Here is a 27734-nt window from a genome sequence, read left to right on the forward strand (position 1 = left end):
CCACCAGTGCGATTAGGATGCGCCCACCATACTGGTGGGTGCATCCTGAGCTTTTGACATTGCAGCACCGTACGCAATGTCAAAAGTGCATGCACAGCATTTCCCTGCACTACATGACAGGCACCACGCGGTGCCTGCCACTTGGTGCATCGAAATGAGGGGGTACCAGGGGTATTCCCCAGTGTAGCGACTCACCCCAGCCAGCCTTTCCATGGTGGCATCGACACCATGGAAAGGCCTCTGTTTACCCACATCCTGATATGGCGGACAGAGCCTGCTAGGCACCACCACCATTTAAGGCTCTCTGCACCCTCCACAGGGCAATCGGGCCGATTACCTTTGGCAGTAAAACGGCGGACACACTTTCTGACTGCTGCGGTACCCACCGGCATCCTAATTTGGTGGTTGGTAATGTGCTTTGTGAGGGCAGAAGGTCCGCCGGCCCGGCGGTGGTGGTCTGTCCGCCATTATAATGACCCCCATAGATTGGAAAGACAAAGGAAAAAACCAGCCAGCAGTCACACACAGAAAACATGAACCCGCAAGTGCAGTAAAGAAAAACGGGGCAAGGAGTGTCTGTAGTTGCAGGTATTCTATGCACAAACGTTTCATTGCTTTGCCATTGGAATTTGGGACGTTTATGGTAGTAGAGGATGAGGAGTACCAGATTCCAGAAATTTTTGTCAGGAGGGGGTCCTTACGCCTAAAAGTGTTTGACAGGGGGGTCTCGGCATCAAAAAGTTTGAAGACCTCTGGTCTAAGTGCTGGGGTTCAATCAAAGAGCTAGGTCTTGAGATCCTTCCTGAATTGGGTCAGCGTTTGGCATTATCTGAGGTGGGGAATCAGGTTTTCCAGGTCTTGGCAGTGAGATAGGAGAATGATCTTCCTCTAGTTCAAGTCTTGTGGATCTGAGGGATGGTGGCCAGAGCCAGCTGTGAGGAGCAGAAGTGTCTGGTGGTTACGTGGAATGAGAGGCGGTGGTTCATGTATGCTGGTCCTGCATTGTAGAGGTCCTTGTAGGTGTGCATTAGCAGCTTGAAAGTGATTTTTTTTGTTGCCCTTGAGCCAGTGGAATTCTCTGAGGTGTTAAGTGATATGGCTGCAGCTGGTATTGTCAAGGACCAGTCTGGCTTTGGCATTTTGAACATTCTGTAGTTTCCTGGGAAGTTTCTGGATGACACCAGTGTAGAGTGCATTGCCGTAGTTGAGTCTACTGCTGATGAATGTGTGGGTGACTGTTTTATCTAGATTCAGTGGGAATCCATCTGAATGTCTTTCGGAGCAGGTGAGGATACAGCATTGATCTTACGGTTCATTAAGGGCTTAATTACGAGTTTTGCCAGTGTGGGAGCGGGCGGCACAATACTGCCTTTCTCCAGGTTATGAGTAAAATTGTGGTTTGACCGGTGGGTGCACAGGAGCAACAGGGGGAGCTGTTGTGACCCCTATCTTTCCTCACTGCCAGCAGTTTCATGGAGTAAGAACCTCCATGAGACCACTGGTGATAAGGAAATTCCTAATATGCTTGATGGTGCAGCAGGTCACCACCAAGAATATTGAGGTCCTCAGCCTGCCTCTCAACCGCCAGGGATCTCTGATCACTGACAGTTTCTGTGGTGCTATTGCAGTCCGAACGCCCATGCCTATTCAGGTGGGCCGACCGATGGTGCAGAGGTGGCCAGACCCCAAATGCTGCGCACCAGACGTTTGGCAGTCCTCAGACTGCCAAACTCATAATTAGGCCCTTAGGGGCATATGAGCAATGAGTAGTGATATTTATCTCTAAATGCGCTTATCGCTGGATATTTTAGCTTAGAAAACCTGCTATTAGGATTTTGTCTTAAATTAGGATTTTGTCCTAAATTAAGATTTTGTCCTAAATTAAGATTTTGTTTTAAGTTAGGATTTTGTCTTAAGTTGGATTTTGTCTTAAATTAGGATTTGGTCCTAAATTATGATTTTGTCTTAAGTTAGGATTTTTTCCTAAATTAGGATTTTGTCTTAAATTAGGATGTTGTCCTAAGTTAGGATTTTGTCTTAAATTAGGATGTTGTCTTAAGTTAGGATTAAGTCTTATATCAGGATTTTGTCCTAAACTAGGATTTTTTCTTAAATTAGGATTTTGTCTTAAGTTAGGATTTTGTCTTAAATTAAACTTAAGTTTAACTTAAGTTTGTCAAGTCAAGTCAAGTCAAGGATTCTTTATTCGATGATTAAAAATCACCATAAAAGCACATACATATATACATAATTAAAAACATTTCATTAAATCGTTAACAGAATCCTAATTATAATAGTTATTTATACCCGTGACAAAAAAGGAGAAGGGGATTTGACACTTTAAAAAAAAAGATTAATAACAGTTTTAGGCATCATTCCTCTCCTCTGGTTACCCTTAATCGGACCGCCACTTTAATAAAATTCATTATGCAACACAATGTTAAAGGATCAGATGCTTTCTGTAAATAGGTTAAGGCCTCTCTAGCATGTTTCAGATTGGCTTGTTTTAAGATTTTCACTAAAAATCTACACCTGGGCATTGAGTAAAAAGGACACAGGAGTACAAAGTGAAGGGAATCCTGCGGAGACCTGTTGTCGCAGCCACAGGTTCCCTTCTGCTCAGTTGTGGTTAAAAACCCTGCTGGTGATGCCAGTAAATGCGGAAGTAGATTTAATCTAAAACGGCACATCAGAAATCTATCCTGAGCATTATGCATGAGGTACAAGTATGGCTCCATTCCCTCAGTGCTCTTAACCAGGTTATGAGCCTTCACAGTCTTTTTGGGCCCTTCAGCCTCAGCTCTCTGTAGTGCTTTTTGATCTAGAAAAGCTTTTGTTACTAACGCTTTGTGCTGGGATACAATTGCTACCGGGTCAGTTTAAAGGTTCCCGTAGCCAAGAGCCTCTAAGGTACTCTTTACATAGTTGAGCCATGGGATTCTCATACATTTGTCTCTTTCTAAGCAATCATTTAGAATTTCCCTGCTCAGAGACGCCTCAGGGTTGACCCAAATTTTTAACCAGGCCACTATTGGCCTAAGTTTTACCAGATCTTCTAGGTAAGGCCTCCCTAGTTCCCTGTGTGCTATGAAGCCAGCGGTGCTTGGGGGTACTCTCAAGATGGTTCTTAAGTATTTATTTTCTTCCCGCTGTATTTTTGCAGTATTAACAAAGCCCCATACCTCTGCCCCATAGATCACTTTGGAGCAGCATATGGAGCTATACAGGTTCATCACCTGTTCAGGACTCCATCTACCTACCCTCCGACCATAACTTGCAATAGCGCCATTAGTAGCAATCATTTTGAAACAGCGCTCCTCAACCAGGGAGCTAAATTTTAAAGACCCGTCAAAAATTAGACCTAGATAGGGAAATGTTTCAACCTCTTCTATTTTATGGTTTCCTATTGTGTACGTAAGATTGGTGCAGGGTTTGTTACCAGCCAACAACACATATGATTTCCCCAAATTAACAAAAAGGTCTAAAGAGCCCATAAACTTAACAAATCCATCGATCAAAATCTGTACGCTCCTGGGCGTACGTGCGAGCAGGACCGCGTCATCTGCGTAAAGCAGAACGGGGATATGACGCAGCCCTACCCTTGGACAATTTGTCTTTAGATTTAACAAGAACTGCTCCAGATTATTTATATAAAGTGAAAATAAAAATGGGGCAAGAATACAGCCTTGCCGTACCCCACTCTTACAAGGAAATGAATCGGTCAGCCCACCCTCCCTATTAAATCGGACTTTAGCATAGGTATCCCTGTGAAGTTCCCTTAAAATATTAATTAAGCCAACCTCAATCCCCATAAGAGACATCATGACCCAGAGTTTCTCCCTATTTACATGATCGAATGCCGCTGCCAAGTCCATGAACCCCATATAGATGGCTTCATTGCTGGCCATGGTGCATTTGGCAGTCAGCTTATAGAGATTCAGGCATTGGTCACTGGTGGACCTCCCCGTCCTGAATCCATATTGAGTGTCCGAAAAGATGTTATTTTCCTCAGTCCACTCGGACAATCTGTTAAGGATCGCCCTTCCCAGGAGTTTGGCAGACACATCAATCAAGGAAATCGGGCGATAACACTGGGGATCGTCCCTGTTGCCCTTCTGAAAAATAGGGACGATTATGGCCTTTGACCAGGACGGCGGCAAACCACAAGTAATGGCAGTATTTATGACCCTAGTCATTATGGGAGCCCACAGATCTACACAGCTCAGAAACAAATCAGGGAGGATCCCGTCCGGGCCAGGGGCTTTGTTTTTTGTCAAGCCCTCTATTCCAGCGGTGATCTCCTTAATGGTAAACACTACTGTAGTGCCCTGGTGTGAGGTCCCTGCATACTCTTCGGTTGTTCCTGGCTCATGGTTGTACAGCCCCTTATAATGAGAGACCCACTGTTCTGGTAGGATGTTTGATCCTATCTCCGGGGCATTATTTTCCTGGAAAGTTGGTTGATTGATAATTCTCCAGAACCCGGACATGTCCCTATTTTCCCCCGCTTCTCTTAGGTCTGCCCCGCTTCTCCCTGTAGAGCTAATTTCCTCCTCTTAGTCTCCCTCTTATAATTATTCCTACACATAGCAATTTGTAGGATATTCCTTGGTTTGTTTTTAAGGCTGGTTTTGAGCTCCCTCAAAGCCTTTGAGCAATCTCTATCAAACCACCGTGGGTTACAATGGTTCCTTATGGGCGCACTAGTTTTTAGTAGACCGTCTATAAGGTCAGCAATCTGGCCAAATGCTTCAAGCAACCAAGGACCTTGTACACCCATATCTAAACAGTCATCGATGGCGGGTTTTCCAGAGTCCATCAAGGATTTATAGAAGGTTTCCCCGTCTATTTTGGACCATCTTAATCTCCTTCCCTGGTCTGTTACCTTCTCAGTAATTGTGCCTTGGTATCTACTTCTTGGACCCGCCAGATGCAGCAACCCCAATACAAGGGGATTGTGGTCACTAAAAGTGCTCCATTCTATCCCTACGCTGATGACTCTGTTTATTAAAACTCTAGAAACTAAGATGTAGTCAATAAAAGAGGAGCATCCTGTGCCCTTAAATGTTGGTGGTAGGCTGCCATCCCTCTGCACACCCATCATATTAAAAGTGTGCTCTAGATTTAGGGCTCCCGGTTTTATGGTATTTATTTTTTTGCCATTTCCGTCTGTATTTATCCATATTTATTTTTTGCCCATTTTTTCTGTATTTATCCACATTTATTTTTGCCACAAGCAAAAGACGACACTACAGCTAGTATTTTTCCACATTTATTTAAATTGACAATTTTATTTGTTTTGTATTACAATATAGCCTATATTGTACTAGAAAGCAAATAACAAGCATTGGCATAGCCAATAGGTCTCACCTTTGGGACCTTATAAGTATTTGGTTATGCAGCACAATACTCATTTGTACATACATTAAACAATAAAAACAAGAAGAAGAATGCACTTTGCAATGTTCTGGAACAGCCAACTTAATGATCGCTGGCTGCTAATTAAAGTAAACAGACAGAAAGGCGATTTATAAAAACTAAGAAACTTTATAAAGACAATTTTCATAACATTGTATATTCTATTTGACTCTTAAATCCTAAAATGAGGTGAACCAATGGCAGGTATTTGTTTAGAGAAGGTGGCAACACTACTTACGAGTGGGTTGACTATGCTGTCTAGGCATCCACGATAAGGTAGACAGGCACACTAAGAGGCTGTGTCTTACTGTCCTAGAGCTCAGGACAGTTATAAATCGCTGCAAATCATGCATCAGTCCAGTTCACAGCTTACTTGGGTCACTCATGCTGCTGGAGAGCGGCGTCCAGTCACTGTGCGCTCGGTGACCCTGGCAGAACCAGACAGGTGTGCCTCGGGCCCCTCGGAAGTACGCAGATGTTTTCTTAGTCAGGTGGGGCGCAACACTTGAAGAGCCGGGCATATGAAATTAGCTTCCATCAGGTAGTTTCAGGCCTCCTACCAGACGGCTGTGATTGTCAGTGCCGCAGCATGGGAGGCCGGATGACACACAGTATTTAGGACATTTTACACTAAACATCCTCATTGTCGTGTCCGATATCAGTGATACCGAGTCATAATCGCGCACTAGCAATAAAAAGTAAATTTGCAGGTTAACACGTGGCTGGCACAGTCTCACTGACACTTTTGGCATAAAGTCTGTGCATTAATTATTTTGTCTAATAAAAAGCCGCACTCGGTCTGCAGACTCGTGGCTTGTGCTGGCTTCAGACACAGGTGGTACACTGAAAGAAGGTAAGGTTTTGTTTAAGTTTCAAATCATGCTTACTCTGACCACTGCTCCTTTCATCGTGTGGCAGTCTCTGAATACATATCACAGATAATGCACGTCCTGCACTGCCTGGAGAGGGCGACTTTGTTAATAGTCTGTGTAAAACGGTTCGTACCTAGGACAGCACTGCAGTCTGTGCATGGCATGTTAAACTAAATGTGCAAATCAAGTGTCTGTGGCTGCGAGTGCGGGCTGTGTGTTTGGTGCAGCCAGCACTATGGAATGTATTTCTTTTATTTGCCTCTAGTCGCTCTGCCTTGAATGGCAATTCCGATAGGTCGTGCAAAGTCACAAACAGATCTGCAGTACCTGTAGTGAACTACAGATCCCAGCATGCACTTTCACTGCATGTTAGGTAAGTTATTTCACCCGGCAATGGAATAGTCCATTATCATCAGGATACTTGAGAACGCTGTTTGGGACTGTGGCAGTCGAGGTTAACAAAACAAATTACCCTCCTGAGTACCCAAAACGCCTCAAACAACACATTTCCACTCCTGCAATGGCTTGGAAAACACGGACATAATGAACCGGAATGTTGCTTTAAATCACAAACTGCAATCTGCAGAGGCTCAGATACTGAGGGTGGATGCGGTGGGTCAGAGCTTTTCCATACCAAGAAAAATGTTAAAATTACCGAAGCTGCCCGGATGTCTCTGACCTCTTGCTGAGACGGGTTTCCTCTTTTGTGCGCCCAGGGCTTGTGCGCACCATATGCCACAAATGATCCTTCAGCTGAAAAGAACCGGAGAGACAGGGGTACTGCAAGAGGGGGTTTATTTAACGCACCTTGGCATGACGCGTTTTGGCATTTGCCTTTCCCAACAGCCAGCTCTCACCGCAATCTTGCAACAGTTCCTTTTATTTGCCTCCAGTCGCTCCGCATTGAATTGCAATCCTGATAGGTCGGGCCAAAGTCACAAACCGATCTGTAGTCCCTGTAGTGAACTACAGATCCCATCATGCACTCCCACTGCGTGTTAGGTAAGTTGTTTCACCCGGCAATGGAATAGTCCATTATCATCAGGATATCATCAGGGTATCATCAGGGTACTTGAGAGCACTGTTTGGGACTGTGGCAGTCGAGGTTAACATAACAAATTACCCTCCCGAGTCCCCAAAATGCCTCAAACCAAACAGTTCCGCTCCTGCCATGGCCTGGAAAACTCAGACATAATGTACTGTAATCCTTCGTGAAATCACAAACTGCAATCACCAGCGGCTCAGTTACTGAGGGCGGGTGCGGTGGGTCACAGCCTTTCCATACCATGAAAAATGTGAAAGTTGCCGAAGCTGCCCTGATGACTCTGACCTCTTGGTGAGACAGGACTCTTCCTGTGGAATTTAAAACATTACAACACGAGCGCGCCGGTAAATGGTTTTATGCTCCACACTATAGGCACACTTTAGCACCAATGGCCGGTGCCACCGAGAGCAGCAACACGGCCGCCTAGCTCACCTCTCTCCGTGCCTGGTGACAATCTCTACTCGGCTCCAGCAAAAGGTCACCATTGCCTCATTGTATGCCCCCTCCTCCCTCGCAGCAAAGAAGGAGGCAATACACTAAACACCAGTGAGCCGCCACGCAGTCAGCTCCCAGAGGCAGCTATTTACTCTCGTGGGGGTCCCGCAGCATGAGCCAGCAAAGGAGGGGTCCATAAACTAAACCCCAGTGCTCTTTATGAAAGGAATCCGCCACGTAGTGAGGGCCTGGAGGGGCCCTGACAGGAGTTTCCTGCTGCACGAGATAACGAAGCTGACAAGCCTCACCCAAGTACTTCACAGGCCATTAAAACAACCATTCACATGTTAACGAGGCTTTGTTGTTTATTTCACTCCTTCTTGCCAGACTGAAGTGTGGGAAGCCTCTACTACAGCAGGCATCCCAAGTCATTCCAAGTGCCCCGTCGGTAGCAAAATACCAGACAGCAGCGTGGTAAAATTTGCTAGTATTTTGCCGTTCATAAATATAAATACAGACAAAGGAAATATAGATTTCCGTCTGTATTTATATGTATAAATCCGTAAAAACGGAAAAACGGGAGCCCTAATCATGATTAAGAAGGAGTTTACTGAAAGCTAGACCATCCAGTGTGTGGGAGAAATGCGGCCCTTTCTCTACGGGCTAATGAGTCTATTCTGCATCTAGTGGAACCAATGCCGAGCATAGGTGACAGTTAAAGTCTCCCATGACCAGCAGAGCAGGTACCTGTCCCACTTTCCTAGCTATAATTTCCTGACCCAATCTGTCATCCAGTTCTCCTACAAATGAGGTATGGTCTCCCCCTATCCCATTGTTGTAAATATTGAAAACAGTAAGTCTTAGCCCATTCCCATTAAACCGTACTGCTTGTATAGCATGTGAATTCCAGTCCGTAATGGACCAGCTGCCCGGAAGGTTTAGATCTACATATATAGATAGTCCTCCCATGGCCCTCCCCGATCTCGTTTTTTGCGCCGGGACAAAAAAACATTTATACCCCTGAATGTGGAAGTTGCTATTATCAAGGGCCCATGTCTCCTGGAGGCTAATTACATGAAAGTTGCTAATATAGTTGCACCACTCTTTGTTATTAAATTTGGCTGCCAAGCCTGATATGTTCCAGGAAATGGTTCTCATTACGTCATGAACATGCTCTATTCCCCCACTGAGCCCAATTCGTTCCACAGTCTCCACCCGACCAGGTTCCAACCCATTTCCTCCCATTATAGGTTCAGTAGCTATAACCATGATCTCATTTGCCTCAATCCCCCTAGCCCTACTAGGTGAAGTTTGCTGTACCAACAGGCTTTGCTGCCCAGATTCCAATTTTGGACCCCCGGTATTTACAACTCCTGGACATACATTTCCCCTTGTGTTAGTATGTCTGTCCATGTGTCAATCGACCCCCTCGAGTCCATTCAGGCAGCTAAATTGATTGAAGTCATGGAAGGGTGTCACCGGACGATGAAAAACTGGGCGAACTTTGAAATCATGGTGTCTACCCCTCCGGGCGACCCTCGTCCAGTTGTCGTGGGCTTGATCGAGATACATAGGGGTAGGAGGGAAGAAAAACGACACTTGTAGAGTCTGGATTGTTGATTCGAGGGATCTATTCTTCCCGTGACATATATGGGTAACAGTCCCAGCGTCTCGGAAACTCACCAGGATGCAATCCCCTATTATAGATTTGTTTGTTTTACCCACCCAAGGTACCCTTCTCACCATGATGATTTCATTGTTAAGGTGGGCCAGAAGGGGTCTGTTCCAATTCAACCACTTGAAAAGCTTGCTTTTCAGTGAGCAAAAGTTCTCACCTTCGCCCACTTCAAGTGGGGGAATACCGGCCATGATTACCATAAGATCATTTGCCTCTGGAGGGAGATTGGGTCTACGGGGTCTAGGAGCAGACTTCACTGGGGGTGGGGGAGCAATACTGCCAGTGATTGGCATAGGGGGAGCTAGGCCTACAGGTGAGGGTGGGATATTGGGTTTTCGTAGATGAGCTGGGACTAAATTAGCCATAAGGTGTTGTGGGGTGGGAGCAGCAGTGGTCGCCAAGGGAGGTGCCAAACTAGCTGGCGTGTTAGGGAAATTGAGAGGGACAATGGGAGGGGGATTAGTCTCAAAAGATCTACCCTGCGGGCTAACCGAAGATTTCATACTACTTAATGTAGCCTCCAGGATAGTGAGTCTTATCTCAACCTTTTTAATGCTCTCGTTAATCGGCAATACAGGGACCTAAGCAAAAATTCCAAATTTCCTAGTGGGACAACAGAAAGAGGAACATTGGTAACATTGTTTACCATGGCATCGGCCAAATCAGTGATAATGGTAGCCTTTTCGGGAGGTGTTATATTTACATATTCCAATAACCTTTCAGTGGTTGGGGGGGTTTTGGGGTTCTCCCAAAATCAGAGTGGGGAATTTTTGTTTTAGTTTTTCCCTGGCCACCCCTCGACTTCCTCCTGCGTTTATTGTGTGGGGGGCTGTGTACCCCTTGCACAAGAGTTGGCTTAGGTTTGGCTTTCCTGGCTTTAATGGCAGGTGGGGGCTGGGTGATTAGATCAACAGTCACACAACTTGGGCTAATAGGGGGGTAACGTTAGTGGTTGATTCAATTGGGTTATTGGTACAATCCCTCAGCAAAAGGGGGACATCATCCAGTGAGGATGGGTCCTCGCTAAATAATATGGAGTTATCTCCAAGAGGCCTATTTTTCAGATTTTCGATGGAACGTCTACGCTCCGCCCTGCGCTTGATCAGAGTGCTTTCCTTATCCCCGTCTCCCACAGCCCGGGGGAAATAATTATCTAGAGTCCTATTTTTGACTCCTCCCAGCTTCATAGGGGTGCCCTCCGTGGCCGGGGAAGGCATAACAAGACACTAAGGGTGCAAGACTTAAAAGGAGAAAGTATAACAGTAATATTCCAGTGTCCAAGCAATAAACTGAAGAGAGTAGGCCCAGCCCGGCCTGATCCGGCCTACGAGGGCATCAGAGGGCCCGCCCTTTGCCCGGGCTTCGCCCCGGGCCACGACCCGCGCGCGTCCCGCGGTGCGCGTTATAGGGCCTGCTTAAGTTTGTAAAGGAGGCGTGACATTGTGAGGGGGCGCGGCTCGGCCGGGAAGAGGAACCAGCTGTTAGTGTTTGCAGAAATGCTGGTCCTGGCAGTCCCGAGCGCCGCGCCTCTCACCTCCTCTGCTGCCACGGGGTTAGAATCTCCTGCAAGCTCCACAAGGGTGACAGAAAGTCAAGTGTGCTACTACTGTAGCGGAAGGCAAAGTAAGGCGGCAACAGACACCTCTAACGAGCGGCTCCCGCGAAGCGGGAGCCGCGAGAGGTAAAGTACAGCAGGGGGCGTGACACTGTGAGGGGGCGCGGCTCGGCCGGAAAGAGGAACCAGCTGTTGGTGTTTGCAGGAATGCTGGTCCTCGCAGTCCCGTGCGCCGCGCCTCTCACCTCCTCTGCTGCCACGGGGTTAGAATCTCCTGTAAGCTCCACAAGGGTGACAGAAAGTCAAGTGTGCTACTCCTGTCGTGGAAGGCAAAGTCAGGCGGCAACAGACACCTCTAGCGAGCGGCACCCCCAACCAGCAGGCAGCAGCAGTCTAACGGGACTCGAACTGATCCCCTTTTCAATTCTTGCAATGTTCCAGGCTACAGGTTACCGAAGAGCAGGCTCGCACCAGCACTGGCACAGGCGGAGGCAGAGGGGTGCTGTTATCTCAGCGCTCAGCCTCAAGACCCAGCTCAAGCAGCTCAAGCAGCACTCGCACCTGCTCGTGCCCGCACTTGCCTGCCTTACCTGCTCCTCCCACACTCTGTCGGACTCTGTCCGGTGTACCTGCCACGGCGTGAAACGAAGCACGAAGCACACAGGCAGATCAACAAAGGGCGGTCCGTCGAGCCCAGTGAGTCCCGGTGCCCCGAGCCGCTTATGCCCTGTATGGTCCGTATGCTTCGCTGCTGCTCCGCTGCTCCGCTGCTCCGCTGCAACCTCCTTGATGTGTACGATGATGGGGAGCAGGAGCGAGAGCAGGAGCAGTGCTTCAGTGAGACGTTCCCCCTGAACTTAAGTTTGTCATAAGTTTATCTTAAGACAAAATACTAACTTAAGACAAAATGCTTACTTATAAGTCCCTAGTAGTGTACACTGCCAAATATGAAGAGATTGACTTCTCACGTTTGATATCTCTGGAATCACAACTTACAATCCAAACCTATTGTGAAGTTGGATATTACATTACAATTCTGAAAATGCCATCTTTAGAAAGTTGACATGTTTCTCATGATCACATGTCTGGAGTGGGTAACAGTCGGGCTTTGTGTATTTCTTCTAGACAGTTACACACAACAGGAGCTTAGGTGTGACTTGATATGTCATCCTGACAGGATGGAAGGGAGGAGTTCGCCAAGGCTCACTTACATCTGAATAGGCTGTGTCCTATCCAAAACACAAAGGGCTGGGTACCCTCTGTAGTGAGTCTGGATCCAGTGCAGGAAGGCAAGACCTCTGTGCACTTCAAAGGCATTTGAAGTCTCCCCCACTTCAAAGGCACAATCGGGTATAAGTACTGGATCTCAGACATTGCCACTTCTGAACTCGTGGACACTCTGCTTGGAAGGACTGCTGTGCTGCTAAAGGACTGCTGCTTTTTTGGACTCCTGCTTTGCTCTGTTGACTTGCTGGCCTGCTGCCCCTCTGCCTCGGCAAGAAGGACTGGACTTACATCATTTGAACCTGGAATGACTCCAAGGGCTAGCTGGCTGGCCTCCTGAATAGAAGCTTCAGGGACATAAAAGACTTCCAACCACCCTGCTTCTGCACCCAGGCTCTGCCATCTGTGAGTCTGCTCTGGCAAGTCATGATATCGCAGTCCTAGACCCTTGGAAGTGGGCCTACACAGATCACAACGAGCACATCACCGCTGCTGTGTGTATCTACACTGACACATCACCACTGCTGCATTGAACTGACTCGATGCATTGCCTTCAGGACTGCCACTGCACAATTCTTTTTCTGGTGCAAGGTCCTTGAATCCCCGTCCATGGTAGCCTCAACGATGATGCTGAATTTCTGCATTGCAGCTTCCCCACTCATCAGAGCTTATGCATTGACTCAACTGCCCTACACACCTGCCACACCGGTCTTCGCACTGCGAGCCACGTCCAAAGGGTCCTTGACTCAACAGGAATTAGCTCGCAGCCTCCATGCATCTTGGACCCGGCGCATTGGCTCTGCTGCACAACGCATCCTCGACCTGAGCACAAGCAATGCTCTGCAACCTCAGATCAAAGTACTTTTTAATGAATCTATCTATGAGCATCTTTATAGCGCAGCACTGTCAGCCCTAGGGGTATGTTGCTGTAGATATGATGTCTGCATTGAGGAGCCAGGACAGAAACTAGCAGAAAGAGGGAAAATATTGGTCAGAAACGGGCGAAAGTGGACAAATAAAGATCAGAAACAAGCGGAAAGAGAACAAATAAAGGTCAGAAATGAGCTGATAGAGGAAAAAGCAAGTTCAGAAAGGAGAAGAAAGAAGCAAACTAAAGGTCAGAAACAAGAAGAAAGAGGTAAAATAAAGGGCAGATACAAGTGAAAAGAGGCAAAATAAAGGGCAGCATGAGCAGAGAGAGTACTTACCCACTCCTCTGGCTCGCCTCCTCCACTCTTTTGGTTCAGCTGGTCTAATGCACACCATGGAGGTCAGCCTGAACTTTTAACTTTGTCCCGGTCCAACTTTACTAGATATCCCATTTGTGCTTTACTCTTCTTAGAGCTGTTTTTACTTTAAACATTTAAAAATCAATATCTTATGTTAATAATAATAATAATAATCTTTATTTGGATATAAAACAATATCCTTAAAAGAAGCACCGACAGCAATATACATTGTAAAAGCAAAACTGACATCAATAATCAACTATAAATGGATGTAGAGTTATCACATTGCAATTTTCACCTCCCTGTTGAACAGTCCGGGTTGCGTTAAAAATAACTTTAAAATTACAGAGGTTGGTATAGAGTTATTTACAGTATTAAACCTTTTTGCCAACCCACCGTTAATAAATAGTTATAAAAGTTAAAAAAATATCAGATAAAAATAGCAACAGCAGATAAATAGCAGCAAATCATGATAGTGCAGTAATGGATGAGAGACTTTTTTTTTTATCAAGTTACAAATAATACGATTAGATTTAAGCTGTTCCCAACACGAGTGGAGCATGCAGAAAGTTGCGATATGCAAGGCGTATAAACAATGTAAGGCCAATATTTAAAGCTGTATTTTCTGGACATAGGGCCACAATGATTGCCTGTCTGCAGGACCGGATTCCCAACCTATTCCACTCCACTTTCAGTTTGCGTCTGCACTGTGCCATGAGTGCTGGGCAAAGACAAACCACATGCTCCAGGGTTTCAGTCGTCCTGCCGCACCCTCTGCACCATATTTCATCTGTCGTGCGATGCCAGCCTGGCAGATCTTTAAAAAATTGCCAGTCACCAAGTCTGATGGCCATAAAACTAAGTTTTAGGTACGAGGGATAGGTGCGGGACAGATAGGTTGCAGGAGATAATAGCCCGTACGAATTCATAACCGTCCATGCGTGTCTACGTTTGGCAAGATGGTTTTTATCCATAATAAGGGAACTTATTCGGACACTTTTCTTAATGAGGGATTTGAATACTGTCATACCGGGGTTAAGATCCAATAGGTCGCCTGCGGAGAGTTCTTGAATGGACTCCTTGAAAAGACGACCATACGTGCCCCCTGAGTTTTTCTCGGAGATGACTTGCCAGACTAGTGACTCAAGTGAGCCTATGTCTTCCTGTCTGAGTTTATGGCAGAGATTTAGGAACGTGCCGATGCTGGAGACTTAATTTAATAGGCCAAGTTCTAGCCTAATCTGTGCAGCAGAGGCATTTCTGGGCAAACCGATCATACATCGGATTAAGTTCCCAATAAAAACCGAACCACTTGATCATAATTGTGCAGAAGCCCTCGCCTTTTCTATTTCTCTTTCTCCCATACAAATTTTTAAAGGAATTCTCCTTTACCGACCACCAACATCACGCACACTCTTCCTAAAAACCCTCAACCCGCTACTAGAACCAGTAGCTGCCAATCAAGACTACACCATCTTGGGAGATTTTAACTTCCATTTGGAGAATGAGAAAGACAAGGAATCGCACACGCTGATTTCAGACTTTCTGGCCGCTGGCCTAGAACAGCAGGTCAATTCAGCTACTCATCAAGCAGGACACACTTTGGATGCCTTATTTACTAATAATCCCTATATTACCGTTCCCACAGTGCTCCCTCTTACCTGGACAGATCATTTAGCTGTCAAATTCACAATTTTAGTTAAACCTCACAGAAATACCCACACTAGCACCTGTCCGCCGATCTCGTGTCGCGACTGGAAAAATATTGACGTCACTACTTTGCATAACATCTTGGAATCCTCGATACCCGAGGATAGGCCCGACCCCCAGGAAGCCTCCCAAAACTATCAATGCTGGCTATTTAAGGCATTAGACCACCTAGCCCCTCAAAAAGAAACAAAGCCTAACCGCACCAAACCTTCGGCGGCCTGGTTCTCGGAGTCATTACGGCTCGAGAGGCAACGCTGCAGAAACTTAGAGCGGCGATGGCGTAGGAACTACGCGGATCTCGACAAAGAGACATATAAGAACGCTTTGATTAGCTACAGAAAGATGATCACTGCGGCAAAATGCGCCTTCTACAGCACACAAATAACAAACGCTCTTAATTCAAACAAACAGCTGTATCAGGTGGTAAAAGACCTAGCCAATCCCCCTGCCCCACCCTCTATTGAACCATCTCAATCATTCTGCAACAAGGTGGCAGACTTCTTCCAGGCCAAGGTCAATGACATCTTCAATGAATTTACCACAACATCGATCACTAATACAGTCTGTCAGGAGACTTCCCGTTGCTCACTTAAACCAACTCTAGAGGTCTTCACACCGCCGACCTCCATGACAGAGCTGATAAACACGGTAAAATCGGGATCCCCTTTGGACCCCTGCCCCCCGCGCATCATTAAATCAGTCTCTGACCTAATAGCCCCAGTATTCACTAACATCTGCAGAGCCATATTTCAGACAGGCATATTTCCCGAAATTTGGAAAAAGTCTACTGTAACACCCCTCTTGAAAAAACCCTCACTAAATCCCCTAGAGCTCAAAAACTATCGTCCAATTGCCTCCCTCCCTTACCCTTCCAAAATTATTGAAAAGGCGATGAATCAACAGCTGTCGACCTTTATTGACCAGAATGACCTGCTGGACAATACGCAGTTCGGGTTCCGGAAGGGTCACGGGACGGAGACGGCCCTGATCAAAGCAGCTGAGGAGGTCAGGACTATCATGGACAGGGGTGGTACAGCGATTCTAATACTACTGGACTTATCCGCCGCCTTCGACACGGTCGATCACTCTACTTTGATCGACCGTGTCGCCGCCCTTGGCATCCAGGGCAGGGCCAGAGCAACGCTTGCTTCCTTCCTGGCCAATAGGATACAATCCGTGAAGATGGGAAACTTCAGTTCCCCTGACTTCACTCTTCCGTGCGGTGTCCCCCAGGGCTCCTTGCTAAGTCCGACACTCTTCAACATTTATGTGTCGGACTTGGCGAGGGTAATAAAGTCATTCGGCATAGGGCTTACATCGTACGCCGATGACACACAGCTGATCCGGGAGATACATAAAAACGGAGAAGCTGTGGCAGCTAACTTTCAGGCAGGCATGAAGGCAATCAGTACATGGATGAATCGGAACTGCTTAAAGCTAAATTCCAACAAAACTGAGGTATTGGTTTTTGGCGAACTAACTCCGTCTTGGTCTCCGGTCTGGTGGCCTTCTGAACTGGGTACACCTCCACTGCCAGTTGCCAAGGTGAAAAACTTGGGCGTGCTTTTCGACAGTAAGCTGACGTTCCTTGGCCATGCTAACGCCGTGGTCTCGGCCTCTTTTTTCACCTTGAAAATGGTGAAGAAACTGCTCCCGTTTCTTCCTCCCACTGCTGGCAAAACTCTGATGTCCTCCCTGGTATTATCCAAGGTGGATTATTGTAATGGCTTACTGCTTAATGCACAGGAACAAGTGGTGAATAAGCTACAGCTTGTTCAAAATGCTGCTGCAAGGGTCCTCTTGAGGATACCAAAATACGCCTCTATCTCCCCTATAATTAGAGAGCTTCACTGGCTACCCATAAGAAGCAGGATAAAGTTCAAGGCCATGTGTATAACCTACAAGGCCTTGAACAATAACGGTCCCGACTTCTTCAAAAACGCCTTCAAAATTTACAAACCCAGTCGAACTCTGCGCTCATCCACAGCTCAACAGCTCCAAATTCCCCCAACAAAAAAGGTAACTTGGGGAGACAGACGATTTGTAGTGGCTGCATCCAAACTGTGGAACCAGATCCCTTCTCAGATCAAGGAACATACTTCGCTGCTTTCCTTTCGAAAACATCTTAAAACATGGCTTTTTAACCAGTAACATCTTCTCACATCCATGTAATCTGTACACACTAGCGCCGAGACACCGGAAGGTATTTGCGCGCTCTAGAAATTTTAAAAATAAATAAAATAAATAAATAAATTTATTACCAGAAATCCTGCACTGTGAAGTTGCAACACACAGAGTTCTCCCAGGCTGCAGTAGGCTTCGTTTTGAGGTTTTGATTGCGCCTCTACATCTGCAGCTGCAAGGGGGGTTAACCCTTCAAGATCTTCGGTATTGTCCTGGAAGAGGTTGGTATTAAAATCCCCTGTGATTATACAATCGGCGTGCTGTTGGTCCACGGCCAAATCCCTCGCAATTTACATTAAGCATGTTAGATGTGTCTTTTTGGAGTGGGTACTGGGGTTGATGTAAATGTTAAGGAGTAAAAGAGGGCGTTGGTTACTCCAAGGGTTGATTTTAACTCCCAGGACCCAGTCTTCGTCAGTGTTCAGTGGCACAATCGGGCCTTTTAGGTTGTTAGATACGTAAATCGACAGGCCCCCTTTTGGGTGGCCATAGAAACAGTCTCTGACTGCTGGTTTCTGAAATTCAATGAAGCCGGTCACTGGGATTGATTGAGTGGCCCATGTCTCTTGTAGTGCTATTGCGGTGTGCCCAAATATAAAAGAGTGTGTATCTGAATTGGTGATTTTATTTTGAAGCCCACTGATGTTCCATGAGCACAAGGAAAATGAAGGGGCTCATTCCAGAATTGAAGGTTCTGCGGGTGGAAGTACTTGAGATACCGTTAGAGCAGAAACCTTGCAGTTTAAGTGTTCAGGATGAGACTCCAGGGGTCAGGCCTTTTTGTTGCAAGCCAAGACTGCCGGAAGCCACCCTCAATCTTAAGGGTTGTCCAGGTTAGAATTTCTGATCAAAGGAGTTTGATTCCCCTCTGTTGTGCCTAAGGCATTTTGTAGAATTGAGATGGGCCTACTTTTGGTTCCTAATGCAGTGCTTTCCACTTTTTGCTGGGTCTCCTGATGATTTAACAGTAACAAAGGATAACCTGGAGGATTGTGCAGATACATTTTAATGCCCCATTCCCGGAAGATAGCCCTTTGCTCAATGAATACTCGTGCCCAGGTTGATAATTTAAATGACACCAGGGTTACTTCGGATGGTTGTGTGCCTCTAGGTGGGAGGAATTCAATTGAGTCAATGTCTTCAGAGGTAAGGACCTCGAAACCCGGTACACCATTCGCTAGTCTTATTATATTCGACCTATTCAGGGTGTCATGCCGACCCTTGGAAATGTATTCCGGGTCAAGGAGTATTTTGGTGACCCCTGTGCTGCTTTTAACCCCCTTACTACTAGGCCTTGTGTTGGGATGTGGTGTTTTTTTAGTTAGACAACCTGCATCTGGACCCGAACGAGACTGGAGAGAAGTTGATGGGCCTGTGCCTGATGTCTCAAAATTAAGAGGTGAAATTGCTTTATTATTATGTTTTTTTGCATAATTAAGCCCAGGGATTAGAGTTGCCTGGGTTATGTATTATTGTGAATGGCTTTAACAAAATTGTGTCCAATGGTTCGATTAGCCTTCAGGGATAAACTTGATATGTGCGTGGGTTAAGGTTGGTTTCTCATGAATGTGCTCATAGGCTGAATAGGGTCACTAGAGTTGACCCTTGTTGATTCTGCTGTGGGTTTACACTCGGTTGCTGCTGGTTCTTGAGATGTAATAATGAGGTCTTGTCTGCAGTACACTCGGGGCTGGATCGTCCTTAAGAGTACTTTGGCTAATGTTTACTGTCGTTGGTGTAGTCTGAGGGGTATTTTGAACTTTTTATTATTAGCGTTTAAAAATAATGGAATAGTTTAGGAGGGTCGGTTATTGGGTTTAATCTTATTTTATTTCTCTGTTTGCACTGTAGTTTGCGCTCCCTCTTACTAATGTAAGGGGGAGGAGCAAAGGCTGTGTCTAGGGTAGGGGTGGACACGGTGACCACTGAGGCTGCGCTCACAGGCACCGTTGCCCTGTTGTCGTTGATACACTGCGACACCCCATTTGCTGGGCTAGTGGCTGGTGGCGCGCACGGCACTCCTGCCGTTGAGAGGTCTTCAGGGCAGCGATGCCCATCTCGCTGGGCGGTCTCTATTGCCAAGAAGTCTGACCCCCCCGTTCAAGTGTGGACTGGCCTCTGGCCCTTTCACAGAGTTAGCTGATACAGGGATAACAGTTGAAGACTTTTGATTTGGCTAAAGCAGACATTCAGGTCGGTTATCTCCCTTCAGTTGCTTGACCTCGCTTATGACTGTCGATAAAAAGGCCGGGAGCGAGGACAGCGAGTCAATATTGGGCGAACAGCAGCAAACAGATTGCACTAGTTTAGAAGATGATTGCGCTCCAGTGATTAAATTATTTAATTTGTCTAATTTGTTGTCGATCCCTGCTGTAAACAGACCTGGATGTCCAGTTTATCGGAGTGATAGTTTAGAGCAGTGACCATTGATTGAAAGGTGAGTAATAATTGGTGCCAGATGCTCGAGTTGGTGGCGGTGTCTGGGTGAGACTCTGTTTTTGGTGTTAAATTAGGTGGATTCTGAGAATCTTTAAAGAAGAATGACAGGTCCGCTAGCAATTGATCATTGGGATCTGTATTTTGGGAAGGTTTTATGGGGACTGCTGTTTCTACTGGAAGTGCACAGAGAAGGCGATGAGGGTTTATCTGATGTGCACTTCCCTCTGGTGAGCTTAGGGCATGGGAAATAGGGAAACTGAGTATGTCAGAATTAAATACTGAACCCTTTTGTGCATGTATTTGTGGAAAGATTAGCTGAGAGTGAGGCATTAAGGGGCTCTCCCTGGGGGCTCCATGAGTTTGTGGTGAACAAGCGGTGAATTTCTCTGGTTGCTGAGATTGCTGTGTTTGGGTGCTATGATTAGCGGTTAAAGACAAAGGGAATAATTGACTGGAGCAAGCCTCTTGCTTGCAGGGGTCGAGATGCAAAGGTGGCTGGGTTGAAACGGGATAGTGACTTGGTTGTATATTTTGAGGTTCTCTTCCCATGTGAGTCGGAGATGATAGTTGGGTTAGACAAGCCTCTTGATTGAGGAGATCATTTTGAAAAGGAGGTGACTTGGATCTGATTGAGGGCTTAGGGGTGAGTTTTTCAAGTCTCTCTCTGTGACAGATCCTCCGAGGCGATGTTCTGCTCGACATGCTGAGAGCCAAAGATATAGGTGGCGATGACGAGAACAGATGCGTTGGATATTGATGGTTGGAGCAGGTGTGTTTTTGAGACTGTTGCTCTTTCAAACTCGCTGGGGTTCTTTGCCTCTAGGGACTGGTAAGGAGAGGTAGACTTAACCCCCCCCCCCCACCCGGGAGCTTTTTAAAAATAATCTAAAAGGGTGCCGGCTTTCGAGAGCCGCTCGAGGATGGGCCACATGGGGGACCGCGCTTGTGTTGTAGAAGTATTGCCATTCATTTTGAGGGGGTTTGAGGGTCTCCGATGTAGCCTTAACGGTCGGTGGACTCACAGGGTCAGCAGTAGGTTGCTCCACCGTGATTGCCGAGTGTTTGGGTTTCTTCCGTTTTATTATAGACGGGGGTTTTCTTGTTTTCTCTGATCACATCCTCTTGATGGTGGAGGGGCTTCCCAGCGAGATGTTCTAGTTGGTAGAGATAGTAAGGATATTGGTTTGGTCAGATGGCGATGTCTTCCAAGCTCTCTCTGTATTGCTGGCAGTGGTTGATGGTATTTGGTTGCTTGATTATGATCGCTAGGTCGCTTAATGCTGTCTGAATCGAAGTGCTCTAAAGGATTGCTTCAAAACGGGCTGCTGGGCTGCTAGACTGGACTGGTGAACTGCCGGGGTCCTATACGGCTATGGAGAGACCCTGGGCACAGGTGCTGGATATCTTATGTTCTACATATTGGATTTTTGTCATTTTGTTTTTGTATTATTTATTAAAGTCAGAATTATTTTCTAACATGAGTGGTATCATTTTGTGTGGAGTTTTCAGTGTTTTCTTTTTTGAAGTGATGCACAAATATTTTACACATTGCCTCTGAGTTAAGCCTGACTGGTCTGTGCCAAGATACCAGAGGGTGAGCAAATTATTCATTGAGGATTTGCCTGGCACTTACCCTGACTAGGATTGTGGTTGCTGATTGACTAATAAAAGAGGATAAAAGAGGTACAAGAAATGCTGCGGAAAACACAACACCACCTGTGTTTTTGGGAAAAGAAGAGAAATATTGTGAGGAGAAAAGCAAAATATTTGATAAATGGCTGACAGAAAATATTGAGACCAATGAAAAAAAATGCTTACATTCCATTGCTTGCTAAATTTGTGGACCCTGCACAGCTCCACCAGTTGCCATAATTTTCAGGTTGAACATATGCAAATCAATTTCTCTGCAAAAGTAGGTTTCACACTTATTTCTCCTGCAAATCAAATCCTTACGAAGTATTTCACCCACTGTAAATAGAGAGACTTCAGATAATTTGTGACATTTTAAAGTAGACAGAAGAGAAGTAGTCCAACTTTAGCCACCCCTGTGAGAAGTACCCTGTTTCTAAATGCATTGCTGATTACTACACTTTACTTCCTTGCAGATATTGTATGTCCTCCAGGCAGCAACTACTCTTGCAACGCGACCTGTGTGAAATATTGTGACAACATCGCAGATGCCACCCTCAAATGTAATGCTACATGCAGATGCACCTGTCCTGAGGACCATGTGTTCCAGTCCAGCACAAGCTTGGTCTGTGTGCGAATCTCGGAATGCCAGGCTAAGTGTGAGCCGAACATGCACTTTGAGGAATGTGCCCCTCACACACCAGTGAGCTGTGCGAATCCCGACCCAAAGACAGAAGGCTGCAATCCCAAGTGCGTTTGTAATGAAGGTTACACCTTAAGCTCAAATGAACCCCCGATCTGTGTGACCAAAGGGGAATGTTTTGGTCGGTCAGACTAGTCAAAATGATCTAATGAAGAACTGAAACCTGGATACCATCATTGTTACAACATTTTACAATTTCATAGTATATTCATTTCATGTTATGTTACTCTCATATCACTGAAACGTGTTTGCCTAGATGAAGGAATCACCCTAGAAATCAATAGATTCATTTAATGAAGGACTATGAAGATCAGAGATACTGTTAAAGCATAAATATCACAAAAGAGACTAGAGAAAAAAAATCTTAGGCTTATGTTCAAGTGAGTGATTATAATAAAAGTGAACTGCTTCATAAAATAACCAGTAATGTGGTCAAAATCACGCCACTACTGATGTAACTAATCCTGTTAATAAAATGTTTTAATCTGTCTTTTCTCCTCTTCCAATTGTCACTGTGGGTCAGTGACTCAAACAGCTGCCTGCCATGTTAACTTTAATAACCACTGGTTGTACTGTACCTAAGTGATTGATTTGATTGAAAAATGCAATAGTTTTGAGTCAATGAAAGATGGGCCAAACATATTGGGGGGAATTTACTAGGAGTTTGCGCCGTGTTTGCATCACAAAAGTGTTTTAATGTGTCCCAGTTTACTTTCCAGCGCTAAACTTGTTTAGCACTAGAAATAACAGAAAAGCAAAGCGTAGCTTCGAACTACTTTGCACCAGGGGGGCGTGCCAAGGGTTGTGCATGAACGTTCCAATGCAACCACCCATGGTTTTTCAGCTAAACCCAATTGACTAAACAACGTAAACAGGGTTCAGCGTGAGAAAACTGCGCCCTTTGAAAGTATAGGGGCAAGGAAGGAAAAATGCTTTCATTTCTCCTTCCTTTTCCGACTTTGCATGTGTGCTTCACTGTGCGGCATGCATGTAAAGAGGGAACAAGTTTGAAGAGAGTCTCAGCACAGTATTTTGTACTGGAAGAGTACCCTTCCAGTACAAAATCTATGCCAGACTCACAGAGGCACCCTTGCACCATGGCGCAACCGTGTCTCCATGCGAACTGAAGCTGAATAGAGAGCTGACGCTAGTGAGAGGAAAAGAGACTGCCTTATTTCAGTAAATAGGGCACTCTCCTCTTCTCTCTTTTTCACGTAGCGCAGTGCAGCATTTGTGGCTGCTACAGTGCACTACGTGAAAAGTAGGTTAATCTCAGCGTTCAACTTGAAAGTAGACAATGTTTGTCCACATATACAGTCTGATATTAAAATTGCCTGTGGAAGAGGTGCCAGGAAGGAGAGGTCTCTGAAGAAATATTCTCAGCAGATATTGGTTCAGACATTTCTATCAAAAGCAAAATTAATCAATTATGGATTAAATAGTGTGCTGTTTAGTCATGCATCTGCTGGAATTATTTAACTGAATATAAGTTAAGTGGCATGATCCCACATACAAGTTAATGTCAAATTCATAAACTTTGATGTCGATTTAAGATGTGTGCTGCTACATAACATTTGACGTTGAATTCTAGTGGTGTGCTGTCACATAAAATGTTATACAAAATTCAAGTGGTATTCTGTCAAATAGCTAGGTATGAACAAGGATTCACTAATATTTGGAAATGATTGACAGCCATACATTTCCACTATTATTCCCATTAGGAGACATTTACTGTGATTTTCGATTGATACAATGTCTGCGTGGGTCAATGACTACCACAGTGAATTTGCATAGAAAGCATTCTTCTCTGTCCAGAATCCTCTTTCTTTGTACCCCCATGAAATGGAGGGCAGATCTATTGTCTTTCCTAGATGGAGTGGCAATTATTGGTCTCTTGAACTGAATTGGTAGTATGTGCATTTTCAGGCTCGGAATATACCTGTAAAACGTTTGTAAATACAGAGAAACACAAGGTTTTAAAGGCCAGAAGTCCAGCCCTTCCAATTTGCGACTCACAAATTGAGTCATTTTTGGACTCACAATTTGTGACTCTCAAAATGGAATTTACAGCAGTGTCTCAGACACTGCAATATTCCTAATGGGTGCGCCAGTTGCCTGCCTCATTAATATTCATGAGGCCGGTGCAATTTGGGACCCCATTGGGAATGGCTAGCACTCCCAGGGATGGTGGCCTGCAAGGGTCAGCAGACTTCCATGCCTGTGACTGCTTTTTAAGTAAAGCATTTTTTTAATGCATCCCGTTTTCCTTAAAGAAAAACTTGATGAATTTGAAAAAGAATTATGAAACGTTTCTGTTTCATTTTTATAGAGCAGGCAGCGGTCCATGGGACAACTGCCTGCTCTTAAAAAACATTTTTGCTACCAGTCACAAAGGAAAAGGAGTCCCCTGGGGACCCCTTACCGTTTGCGAGTGGCTTACCACCTACTTGAAGCAGGTGGTAAACTGTGTGTTTTTTTTTTGAGACCGCAATTTCCATCACAAAACCGTTGTTAATTGAAGTGCAACTCGTTATTAGGAAGGGACACCCTTGGTATGCCCCTTCCTAATAGTAAGTCACAAACTCTACTTTATGAGTCTGTAATAGGTTACTGACTCGCAAAATAGGGTTTATACAAAGGGCAGACCTATTTTGCGATGGCAAGCGGGCCGATTTCCCGTTTGCAACAACAAAAATGGTGGGACATTTGGCCCTAAGTTTTAACTGCATAATATAGAGCCACCTCCTGTATACGTCTTTTCGTTTCCTAAATTCTAAATTGATCTCAGTAAAAAAGCCATCACATTCACACATTTTTGGCTACCAAAATTGCAATTAATGATTGAAAATGTTTACAAATCCTGATTTAGTGAATAGGGATGTTGAATTCTACATGAGATCGAAAAATGTTTTGTAAAACTAAGATATACTTAGGTGCACAGGGGTGCTTCTGAATTGCCAGTTAGATTCAAGCATTGAACTCATTATGAAAACAAAACATGAATACATTAATATTTTAATAGCTCAATAAATTACCAGTTGTGAAGGGCTAGAAACAAAAACAGTCAGTTAACCAATGCAAAGTACTTGTGTAGAGCCTTTCTAAAAAATCACAACATAATTGTACATAATATATATATATATATTAAAATATGGAACCATAAATCACAGCATTGAGTACAAAATGTCGAGAACTTTGTGTCTAACAGAATGAAGTAATCTTGTATTTGGCTTTGGGCACTTTTCATTTTGTAAGTCAAAGTATATGGGGATGCTCTGTTGTTGTGTTTGTCTTTATTCTGTAAACTACAAAGGAGCCGATTCACAGAACTAACTTCAGACAAAATCCTAAACGTACTACTTTTAGTATTCACAGAAGGCATTTAGTAGTAGTAAAGTTAGGATTTTGTCTTAAATTTGACTTAAGACAAGCTTAAGACAGACTTAAGGCAGACTTAAGACAAACTTAAGACAAAATCCTAACTTAAGTCTGTCTTAAGTCTGTCTTAAGTGTGTCTTAAGTTTGTCTTAAGTCAAACTTAAGACAAAATCCTATCTTTACTACTACTAAATGCCTTTTGTGAATACCAAAATTATTAAGTTTAGGATTTTGTCTTAAGTTAGTTCCATGAATCGGGTCCTATATTTACAGTTTCATTTGCATGAAAAATCAATCCTATAAATATTCTGTTTCATGAAGCTCAGTCTCTGCTGTGTTTTTTATAACAGGAATGGTGAAATGTCAATAACAATGAATAGATGCAACTTAAGTATCTGTAATTGGACCAATTCCAATTGCATGGTCATTTCAGAACTGCAACGATATTAGCAATCATCATACTATGTATTTTTGTCTGTAAACCTCGATCTAAAAAAAAAAGATGGTTTATCGTGATAGTGTTTCCATGATTCTGCACTTTGCGGCCTGGAGTATTCGAATGGAGCAGATCCACCCAACTACAAGTGGCTTAGTTGTTCTGTGCCCCTATTTCTAGAGTATGGGAACACCAGACGCAATGCCCTACTTTGCACCATTCTGGGGCCACAATTATAAGTTAAACAGAGCTGGGTTGCTGTATGGTATAGACCCCCCACCATTATAATTGTCCTGATGTCCAGGTACCTGGATTTTATGAGTGTAGGAACACGAGACCCAATTTTCCCAGCCAACAAATCTGGGTGGAGAAAGTCCTGTAAGGCTTGGGCTACAAGTGAAACCTAGCCCTGTCACTGCCCCTTGACATCTTCTTTTGACCTAGGTGGGACATCCAATGCGCCACCCTGCACGACAGCATCATCCACTGCCACCCTCTTCTCACCCGCTTCACCTACCCCTCACACCCATTCACCGGCTGCTCATAGCAAGTGGTAACTAGTAATATTGTGAGAACAGGGACCACCTGGTTATTCCATATCCCTTGATAATTAACTAGTCATAAGTGGACCTGGGGACAAAGATACTAGGCATCATTAACTCCGGCCACCCACCATCGCTGCATTACTACATCCTGATCTAGGTGAATGCAAAATCTTAATTGGACTTCGTGCAATCTGTACTCCAGTTTGTTGGTGTGTTTAGGATGGACTTTAAAATAATTTCAGGGGTTTATTTCAATGTTGAACTTGTCTGTAATTCTCTATACTAATGAAGGATACTTTGTTTTTCAATTAGAAAATAATATGTCACACTTTGCTGAGGTATTTTCATATTTGCATAATGTAAATAGCAGACTCCCTGATTATTTGAAATTTATAGATAACATACTCCGATGGATTGTAGCATCCTTAAATCTTGCTAGAACCATATTTTATCTGATTTATTCTGATACCGCAATTACAAAGATAAAAAGTTTTCTTAAAAACCAATCATCTCCTCAATGTAAATATATTCTATGAGAAAAAAATATCTTTGCTATTATTATTGCTGTCATTACTATTATATTGAGTGGTTCTTTTTGATAAACAGATTTTCTTGAATTTTAGGCACAGGACATGGGTACAATTTTGACAAACTTGTTTCAGCAAAGAAAATTACACAACACGTTTTCAAGGCATTGGCATATAGTTACGACAATACATTATTGTAAGAGATTAACAACAGCACTGCAATCACTCTTGGACGAGCAAACATGTCTTCTGACTCAGCCATGTACTCTACAACCTGTTGTGTTTGTAAGGCCAGCCCTGGCTTTGTAGACTGGTCTTTCTTGTTGAACCACTCATAAATGACCAGGAGATGGGCCACAAAACAGCAGAGGTGGAGGTTTGCCATCGCCAACCCACCATCACAGGGGCCTTGCATCAATGCAAGATGGGTTCTCGAGCCATGCCAAAAAAAGCAGATTGCCACCCCATCTTGGTTCTGAAACCACCTCGATGGTATGAAAAGCTGTAGGTTTTGAAAGATGTACAGGAATCGAGGTAGCTCATCATTTTTATAAAGGACAATACCTCCCATAACATTCAACAGAAGAGATTGCCATTTAACAAGGTCAGCTTAAGCTCTTTTTATCAGGGGCTCCCAGTTAAGAGACCAAATAATCTCGGGTTTAGGGTAACCCAGATGTCCAATTATTTGGAGTTAAGATGGAGGAGCAATCCTGAGATGGGGCCA

At 44.7% G+C, this 27734-nt stretch overlaps 1 protein-coding gene across 1 annotated transcript in view; it reads left to right on the forward strand.

The window, feature by feature from the left end:
• Positions 1-22862, forward strand: part of LOC147701381 (uncharacterized) — a 104923-nt gene extending 82061 nt beyond the window's left edge. The window contains exon 5 of the mRNA XM_086929342.1: positions 21895-22862. Within this exon, the coding sequence (XP_086785468.1) occupies positions 21895-22256 (362 nt within the window). The 3' untranslated portion in view covers positions 22257-22862. The remainder of the gene's footprint in view (positions 1-21894) is intronic.
• The last annotated feature ends 4872 nt before the right edge of the window (positions 22863-27734 follow it).

Source organism: Lissotriton vulgaris, chromosome 7 (genome assembly GCF_964263255.1).
Source record: "Lissotriton vulgaris chromosome 7, aLisVul1.2, whole genome shotgun sequence".
Taxonomy (NCBI): Eukaryota; Metazoa; Chordata; class Amphibia; order Caudata; family Salamandridae; genus Lissotriton; species Lissotriton vulgaris.